The sequence below is a fragment of the Zeus faber genome (assembly GCF_960531495.2).
Source record: "Zeus faber genome assembly, chromosome: 9".
NCBI classification, from domain to species: Eukaryota; Metazoa; Chordata; class Actinopteri; order Zeiformes; family Zeidae; genus Zeus; species Zeus faber.
In genome coordinates, this window is record NC_137197.1 from 33,271,225 (window position 1) to 33,281,678 (window position 10,454).

The 10,454-nt window shown below is 41.9% G+C and overlaps 1 protein-coding gene across 1 annotated transcript in view; it reads right to left on the bottom strand.

Annotated features, from left to right (window-relative positions):
- Positions 1–10,454, bottom strand: part of LOC307234906 (seizure protein 6 homolog) — a gene marked incomplete at both ends in the record, with an annotated part of 152,377 nt that overhangs the window by 108,946 nt on the left and 32,977 nt on the right. The window contains one exon of the mRNA XM_080006772.1: positions 1,673–1,862. Within this exon, the coding sequence (XP_079862898.1) occupies positions 1,673–1,862 (190 nt within the window). The remainder of the gene's footprint in view (positions 1–1,672; positions 1,863–10,454) is intronic.

The window sequence follows — 10,454 nt, forward strand, 5'->3', positions numbered from 1 at the left end:
GTAGTGTGTTACTGATGGTAGCCTTTGTTACTTTGGTCCCAGCTCTCTGCAGGTCATACACTAGGTCCCCCCGTGTGGTTCTGGGATGTTTGCTCACCGCTCTTGTGATCATTTTGACCCCACGGGGTGAGATCTTGCGTGGAGCCCCAGATCGAGGGAGATTATCAGTGGTCTTGTATGTCTTCCATTTTCTAATAATTACTCCCACAGTTGATTTCTTCACAACAAGCTGCTTACCTATTGCAGATTCAGTCTCCCCAGCCTGGTGCAGGTCTACAATTTTGTTTCTGGTGTCCTTTGACAGCTCTTTGGTCTTGGCCATAGTGGAGTTTGGAGTGTGACTGTTTGAGGTTGTGGACAGGTGTCTTTTATACTGATAACGAGTTCAAACAGGTGCCATTAATACAGGTAACGAGTGGAGGACAGAGGAGCCGTCACACAGTGTGGGCGTGGCACAGCCTTGAATTTCATGTTGGAAAACAGTCACTGTTTTCCTGACTTTTTTGTAGCATTTTGGTCATTTTCCTGCTCCGTACTTTCATTGACACCTCCAATCCGATTTAATGGGTCCCACCGACACTTTGAGGACCCAGTTATCGCTGCTTGCAGCTTTCATTTCCTCTTGTTTTTCTTGTTCTTCTTCTTATTCATCAGCCAAATTGCGTCGGCTTTTTGTGGGTCTTAAGAAACTCGAAAATTCACAAAACTTTGCACACACGTTACACCTAACAGGAAGTCGGCCATACTGGATTAAATGTGTAATTTTAGTCACTTTTTAGTCATTTTCATGCTTTGTACTTTTGTAAACTCCTCCTAGGCCATTTAGTGATCCTAAAACTGTTGTTTGTTATATTGAGTGGGTTGTCCAACATTTCAACCTTCGTAATATGAAAAATGACCAAAAACATTTAAAAAAACCCTTTCATGTTGAATTGTGGGACTTCGAGTTTGCCGACTTGGTCCGCCTTTCAACAGATGCTGTCACATATGCGGCGGAATCGCTGGGTTTTGTGGCAGATGCGCAGTTTGAATGTCCCGATCATATCCGGGTTAGGGTGTTTACATGCCACAATAAATCTAATGATTGAGGATGAATCCAGGTCTGTTAATAGTGCTTGCACCTATTTCGAGTTTACCTCAATTCAGAAAATCCAGCTAAGGTGTTTACGTGTTGCACAGTTGCAATAGTCTGAATATTGCCCCGATGATATCCGGCTTATTCAAGTGCATGTAAACGCACTGATTGTAAATTGCATCAATATCTAACTACAGCTCTGGCCAAACATTAATTAGTTTTTTTGAAAAATAAAAAGATTTTCACATAACCGCTTTCTTAATTTGCATCGACCGTTGTTGATCAATTGGCTGGAATTGAAAGGAAAAAACTAATGAGGATAAACCAGACAAAATGAAGCATCATCAAAAATTAACAAATGAAGAGAAATAAAACAAATGTGAACATTTGCATTTGATCATTAAGTTGCAGTTTACCTCTGAGAGAACTGCCCAGTCTGCTGCTTCAACAATAGTCGGACAGAAAGGCAGATTGCGCTCAGATTGCATTGGAATTAATTGAATTTGGGTTTAAGACTTCACTGTCACAAATGGTGGAGTGACCTAAGACAGCAATCAAACCTTGTGTTAGCTATTTTTGGGGATTAGGTCTTCTTACCTTTGTAGTGCAGACGGACCGAACCCGCCCATGGCCTCTGGCTGCTGAGACAGATAACAATCTGGTTGGTCCGGCTTCGCACTATCAACCCCCTCATCAGTATGGACTCGTTTGCCAGGATGGTGGCCTCACTGGCCCTCAGGTCCTTGAACGTCACTCTTTCGCCCTCCGACAAGTTCACGTGCAATGCCTGGGTTGAAGTTAAGAAAAAATAAATAAAATAAATAAATAAATAAAATAAATAAATATATATATATATATATATATATATATATATATATATATATATATATATATATATATATATATATATATATATACATACACACACACACACACACACACACACACACACACACACACACACAGTATATTCTGAGACCTCCAGCATGTATAAAAATATAATATTTTATTCAATGTGCTTTAATGAATTGTGACAAATCAAATGTAAGAAATGTGGCAAGGGTCCTAAGGCCTCAACATAGATCTCGACGATTCATCAAAGATAAGTACAATAATTGTCAAGCCGTCTCCCCCACTGACAGTATTTCCATGGAGTACAGGAGCTTTTATCACAGTGTCCGTTTCTTTATTTCGATTATTGCAGCTTGTCTTTCCTGTGACCTTCACCGCACATCATATCACATCAGTGTTACATCTCACCCATCTGGAAGTGAATTCTCAGGAGAGAACCTGCCCACAGGTACGAACGACTGAGTGACTCCAACTGGCACGGCAGGAGGAATGTTGTTTTTTTCTTTTTTATATAATTTTTCTTCTGCTTTGATATTGCAGGCACGTTTTTCATGAACACAGCTTTGTGGGACAGGGAAGCAATGGCAGTGGCCATTTTCACTTAAACCTGAATGGGTCAAATCTGGATTTAAGTTTGAGTTATTTTGTTACACTGTTATTAAAAGCAGTGTGTCTGGTTTGCGCAAATGTGTTTACCAGAATTTGATTCATTTTGTATAAAGATTTCTGTGTCAGCAGTCATTATACATATATATCTCCCTGTGATAATTCTGAGCAATCAGAAGTGTCTTAATGCTGCGAAGTACTTTACTGTGAAGCTGAAATGAGAACTTTACTTTGACTAGTGTAGATATGGCTGCTATTTTTTTTTATTTATCACTCTCTAATGCAACATTTTGTGTCCTATTATTAGTGAAATGTATAAATTATTTCATAAATCAAAATGAAACTGCTGCCTAAGTGGCAGTTATTTTTTTTTTATTCTCTCTGAGATTGGTCCTTCTTTGGGACTTCAACTATGCAGTGGCCCACCAAGAATGGTTCAAGATTAAGACCGGGGTCAGCAGGCTCAGCGGTGCGCCGCAGAACAAGTGGCAGTGTCGTTACGCATAACAAGTCATAATGTACTGTTAATGAACTCACAGTCACAGCGCCGGGGGGAGCGGTGCATCGAACAAAGGGGCATCACTAGGGTAATCACATTACGCCTCCAGCTCGCTGGATAATAAAACACAGAGAACGACGGGGGACCTAATCCAATTTGCCTAGGAGCGGGTCTACACACTGTATTAACCACGTCACATGTCATACATCACAAACACAACCATATGGGAGAAGGTGGGGGCCATCCATTAAACATAACAGATCCCACTTTCAATCAATTCATGTTTAGTCAGAGCAATGACATAGAAATAACAACGTGACGATAATATTAACGATTATTATTTTTGCTCATTGGAAACCAATTTTGCATTTTCCACTGCATATACAGAAGCAGACATCACAATAGCAAAAATTATAAAATAACACAAATTGTATTAATAAATTAACAATAAAGAATATGATAGCTACTATTTATTTCAATGTAAATAAAACAAACAGAAACACAACTATCAACAATCATCACAGCCATCCCGGTAGTTTCTGCATGGTATTTAATGCATACTATGGTTTCAGACATACTAAACCAGGCTGACCAAAGTCCGGCCCCCGGGCCAAATCCGGCCCATGGATGGCAGTAGACTTGTGGCCGCACTCTCGCCGCGTGACCCATGTGTGAACTTTTACCACTGTGGTATATTCTTAGCCCATTTCTAAAATGCCAACTGGAACTAAAAAAAGGAAAGTTGACAACAAGGGCCGCCGTTTCCAGGACAAGTGGAAATCAGAGTATTTTTCCACTGACATGCGAAACAACTGCGTGTGCTTAATTTGTCAAGAGACTGTGGCTGTTTTCCAGGAATTCAATATGAAGCAGCACTATCAGACGAAACATGCTAACTACGATAAGCTAAAGGCAAAGAAACGCACCGGAAAACTGAAGCAACTTGAAGCTGGTTTAATGGCACAGCAGCGCTTTTTCAAAAGAGCCTGTGACTCAAATGAAAATTCTACAAAGGCGAGCTACGAGGTGGCAATGCTGATTGCCAAGCACTGCAAACTTTTTCTGAGGGTGAGTTTATTAAAGACTGCGTGATGAAAATGGTGGAGAAAATTTGTCCTGAAAAAAAACAAGAGTTTGCCAATGTTTGCCTGGCTCGTAGCACTATGGCACGGAGGATAAAATAAATTTCATCTGATATCAAGAGACAGTTAGAGGCAAAAGAGAGAGAGACTTTTTTTCGTTAGCCTGCGACGAAAGCACGGATGCATCTGACTCCAAAGCCTTAAGGACCAAACGACAGGAATACATTTGTTTGCTTCTGTTTGTTCCGCCGTAGATGACACGAAACTACAGTGGAATAAAATCACTGGGCGGCGCACCTGCCATGGTTGGTGAGCAAAGTGGGCTATCGACCCTAGTCTGTAAAAAAGTCAGCGAAGAAGGAGGCAAAGCTATAAAACTCCATTGTATTATTCACCAACAAGTCCTATGTGCCAAACATCTGAAATTATGATCACGTTATGAAACCGGTGATAAAGGCTATTAATTATATTCGCTCCAGAGCCCTGTGTCACCGCCAGTTTCAACAGTTTCTGATCGACATCCATGCTGAAGATGGAGATGTTGTGTATCATAATGACATAAGATGGCTCAGTCGGGGGTCGGCACTGCAGCGATTCTACTCTCTCAGAAAGGAAATCGGACAATTCTTGGCACAAAAAAGACAACCAATCCCAGAACTCTCAGATCCTGTTTGGCTGGCTGATTTTGGATTTCTAGTTGACATAACACAACATCTGAACGTGCTGAACACGAGCCTTCAGAGGGAAAATGCAGTGGTAAGCCAGTTGTATTCACACATCAAAGCTTTTGGGACAAAGCTGCTACTTTTCCAAAGGCACCTGTCGCAAACGCAGCCCAATACCACACATTTCCCATCGCTGCAGGAAATGATGACCAGTTTTCCAGAAAAAAACATCACTGCGCAAATGAGGAGGTATGCAGCAAACATTGCATCTCTGGCTGAGGAGTTTCAACAGCGTTTCAGGGATTTTGCAGCTATTGAAAAGGAGATCACACTTTTTTCCTCTCCTTTTTCCGTGGATCCTAATGACGCTCCAGCCCACCTGCAGTTGGAGCTCATTGAGCTGCAGTGTGGCGTGGAGTGTCACAGTCAGCACCAGCAACTCCCTCTTGTAAACTTTTACCGCCGGCTGGACATCTTGACATCTTGCGCATCAAAACCACTGTTTTTGAGCCAGACCTGCCCTGTTTACTGCAGTCGAGATCTCAGTATCACCCTTCACATTAATGTAGGTCAATTATTATTTATTTTTTTCTGAGGATAATAAATATTGAAGTCTCAGTGAATTAATTTTTTGTAATGATCAAAACCACATTTTTGTCAAATTTCAGTCATTTAATTTGACTATACTATCCTTTGTCAAAATGCACTTTGATGTTATTTGTTAAAACAAAATCAATAAATACATGTTTCAAAAAAATGTTGAAGTCAGATTTCATAAAATAGTTCATTTGCATTTCATTTATTATTATTTTAACCTTTATCTATCCTGATAAGGCAATTGACAACAGATTCACATTTGCAATGTCAACCTAGCTGCACACAGCAGAGTAAAACAAAGCAAAATAAAAGCAAATACAAATAAACACGTATACAACAAACTGATAGTTACATATACAGTGGGGCAAAAAAGTATTTAGTCAGCCACCAATTGTGCAAGTTTTCCCACTTAAAAAGATGAGAGAGGCCTGTTATTTTCATCATAGGTATACCTCAACTATGAGAGACAAAATGAGAAAGAAAAATCCAGATAATCACATTGTCTGATTTTTAAAATAATTTATTTGCAAATTATGGTGGAAAATAAGTATTTGGTCAATAACAAAAGTTAATCTCAATACTTTGTTAGTTACCCTTTGTTTGCAATGACAGAGGTCAAACTTTCTGTAATTCTTCACAAGGTTTTCACACTGTTGCTGGTATTTTGGCCCATTCCTCCATGCAGATCTCCTCTAGAGCAGTGATGTTTTGGGGCTGTCGCTGGGCAACACGGACTTTCAACTCCATCCAAAGATTTTCTATGGGGTTGAGATCTGGAGACTGGATAGGCCACTCCAGGACCTTGAAATGCTTCTTACGAAGCCACTCCTTCGTTGGCCGGGCGGTGTGTTTGGGATCATTGTCATGCTGAAAGACCCAGCCACATTTCATCTTCAATGCCCTTGCTGATGGAAGGAGGTTTTCACTCAAAATCTCACAATACATGGCCCCATTCATTCTTTCCTTTACACGGATCAGTCGTCCTGGTCCCTTTGCAGAAAAACAGCCCCAAAGCATGATGTTTCCACCCTCATGCTTCACAGTAGGTATGGTGTTCTTTGGCTGCAACTCAGCTTTCTTTCTCCTCCAAACACGACATGTTGAGTTTTTACCAAAAAGTTATACTTTGGTTTCATCTGACCATATGACTTTCTCCCAATCCTCTTCTGGATCATCCAAATGCTCTCTAGCAAACATCAGACGGGCCTGGACATGTACTGGCTTAAGCAGGGGGACACGTCTGGCACTGCAGGATTTGAGTCCCTGGCGGCGTAGTGTGTTACTGATGGTAGCCTTTGTTACTTTGGTCCCAGCTCTCTGCAGGTCATACACTAGGTCCCCCCGTGTGGTTCTGGGATGTTTGCTCACCGCTCTTGTGATCATTTTGACCCCACGGGTTGAGATCTTGCGTGGAGCCCCAGATCGAGGGAGATTATCAGTGGTCTTGTATGTCTTCCATTTTCTAATAATTACTCCCACAGTTGATTTCTTCACAACAAGCTGCTTACCTATTGCAGATTCAGTCTTCCCAGCCTGGTGCAGGTCTACAATTTTGTTTCTGGTGTCCTTTGACAGCTCTTTGGTCTTGGCCATAGTGGAGTTGGAGTGTGACTGTTTGAGGTTGTGGACAGGTGTCTTTTATACTGACAACGAGTTCAAACAGGTTCCATTAATACAGGTAACGAGTGGAGGACAGAGGAGCCTCTTAAAGAAAAAGTTACAGGTCTGTGAAAGCCAGAAATCTTGCTTGTTTGTAGGTGACCAAATACTTATTTTACCGAGGAATTTAGCAATTAATTCATTAAAAATCCTACAATGTGATTTCCTGGATTCTTTCCCCCCATTCTGTCTCTCATAGTCGAAGTGTACATATGATGAAAATTACAGGCCTCTCTCATCTTTTTAAGTGGGAGAACTTGCACAATTGGTGGCTGACTAAATACTTTTTTGCCCCACTGTATAAGTGATATAGTTACATATTTACATGTTAATTTACAATGGTAATGGTTCAAAGAATGTCAGGCTGAATGATCGGCCCCCATGCATTTTTACCTCACCAAATCTGGCCCTCTTTGCGAAAAGTTTGGACTACCCTGTACTAAACACTTCACATTGCTGTACTAAATACTACGCTGACTATCCGCAATCAAAGATTTTGTGTGTGTGTGTGTGTGTGCGTGTGTGTAAACAGGGATGTTCTGTACACAGACGGGAGGGAGAATAAACATTAACAAATCTCAAGAAAACTTGAGGGGGAGCGCGATATCCAGCGAGTTGGAAAACAAACAAACAAACAAGAAAAAAAAACAGTGAATGTTGTGGTATAATAATTCCTCTGCTGTGTATGCTTTTACTCCACTGAGGCCTCTGTGTTCATTCACTGCATTTTGTTTCCCCTCCATCTGTCACCGAGTTGTGGATTGTAATGAAAAAAAGAAGAACGAGGCAAAGAAAGAAGGCTTATTTACAACTAATTTCTCAAGTCGACCTTTAAAAAGTGCAATCAAGTTATTTCTTTATTTATTGTTGATATATACTGCCAAATTTTTTTCAATATATATATATATATATATACAGTATATGATATAATTTCTACCACAAGATTTTTTCTCTCTCTGGTTTATAGAAATAAATTCGAGTGAAATTGTCCTGACCTCGTTGGCCAATTTTTTTTTTCTTGTGTACAACCACAACCTTGATTTAAAAATTTTTTTAATTTCTAATTCAAATTGAAATTTAATTTTAATTTTTTGTAATATTATGGTCATTATTGTCAGATGGATGATGAGTTTGTATCAAAAGTCCGAGTGTTTGTGTGTGTGTACATATATATACAGTTTGCTAATTAAAAGCAGTAATTAAGAGGGAAGTGAGTAAATGAAAGTATCTTGGGAACATCTGCTCCCGCAGAAATGAGTGGTGTTGGACATTAAACGAGGAAGAATTTGAGATATCTTTAAAAATGATCTACGGTGATGAAAACGGAGTCGTTTCCTAACCTTAGACCTTGATGTGAGAGACCAGAGAGACCAGAGAGAGTATAGTATTATAGAGAACAGAGGGCATGGTATCAGTATTTAACGGGAAAATCTTACACGCTAAAGCTGGCGGCACCAGTGGAGTGACACATAGCTTCAGCGGAATTGGCCAATCGTCATAGCTTCTGTTCAAATCTTGACCACAATCCACTCATCGTATTTTCAGGTACACGCTATGTTCTTGAACGTTGTAATGTCATTCTTTCATGGTGAATTGAATGATGCAGGCATATAAATAGTTTTTACTTCAATTGTGTCCTCTCGAACAACACTTAACACTGTTTTTACACTGTTTATACATTGGTGTATCTATATATGACATGTTAATGGCGATATGTAAAGTAGAAGATATAGAACAGAACAACTTCAACCAGTCCAAGGACCCCTTGATGGATAGAGAAACAGTAATAAAATGTTATTAACATTATATTAGCATATTTATAATGCCTTATTAACCTATTTATAAACTATATTATGATGGTTACAGCTACTATGTGTTTTTATTTTAGATTATTTTAGATTTAGATTTATTCGGTTAGTTAGAGTAGTTTGTTTGTTCCGTTAGTAGACCAGCATTAATTCAGGCCCAGACAGGGCTCCTAAGACTATCAATAAATCCCAAGTATCAAGGACGTTCGGGCTGGCTGCAGACACCGCACACCTGACATAAAGCGCGACGCCAGTGGGTGACAGCCTTGTGTGAAGCCGCCCAAGCCTATATGACATGCTGAGATTGTCGCTTTTCCCTCCGCGAATAGTCCCTGTGAGACACCAATATTGGTCCTATAGGTCAGTCTGCAGTTGCTTGCACCACTGGGCAAAAATACGGCACCTTAGCGTGTACTGGGAGTGCGTTGATGGCACCCTGGCACTGTGTATAGTGGCAAAGTCCGCATCTGACGGACCTGATGCTAGGATCTTCTCCCTCTCAGTTAGGGCCGTAGGAGGGCCATTCACCTGTATGAGTAGGTCTCGTCGGAGGGGAAGTTCCCACAAAGGACCCACACTCATGTCGCCCAGATCAGCGAACCATGGGTGGCTGGGCTAATAGGGAGCCACCAGCCACAGTGAATGCCACAGGGGGAAAAGCATAGAGGGGCGCCTCCAGCCACGGGTGGGCCACCGCGTCTACTCCCAATAGGGGCTGGTCACACCATAGAGAGAACCATAACGGGCACTGTGTCATCTCTCGTGATGTAAACAGGTCCACCTCCGTTTTGCCAAACTGTCTCCAGATCTCCACCACCACTTGGGGGTGAAGTAACCAGTCTGCTGCCTGGGGGTTCCCCCCTTGGTAATAGGTCCGCTCCAGGGATGTCCCTGCCAGAGATGGGGACCGCTCAGAGGGAGAGGAAGTTCCGCACCAGATGCAGCAGTAAGCGATTCGTCATGGTACAGGGGGAGGAACCAGACCCTACCCTGGCGACTGATGGATGCTATTGCCGATGTGTTGTTCTGACCTCACTAGAACAGGTAGATCCTTGTTCTTGTTGAAAGAGCTGATAACCCTGTTTGTAGCTCAAACACGTTCATGTGACGCTTCGCCTACATCGCAGTCTGCCGCCCGTTGGCTGTCGCACCACTGTAGACGGCTTCCCACCCCATGGTGGATGCATCAGGGGTGATGGAGCGGTATTATAAGCTCCCCAGACCCTGCACGACGGAACTGTGCACTTCTCTACACTGATAATACTCTCTTGCCACCTCAAGGACAACATGCCAAGGGGCAGCGTCGCAGCTGCTGGTGCCATTATGCCCAATAGTTTCTGGCACAAAAGTGATTCCACTAACCGTCCCGGTACGAACTGAGACGTCCATGACTTGATTGCATTGAACTCCAGCTGAAGAGAGACGGGCCATCATTGAAGCTGAATCCAGCTCCATGCTAGGGGGTGTGCTGATCTATGACTGGGTGATCTATGACTGGAGGTCTCTCTGCTATTTTTCTCCTCCTCGAACTTGGCCGTCATGAGGCCCCATCGCCATGCCGAAGGGGCAGGTAGAGCACACCGGAGCATCCAGCAGTGGTAGCTTGTCCCA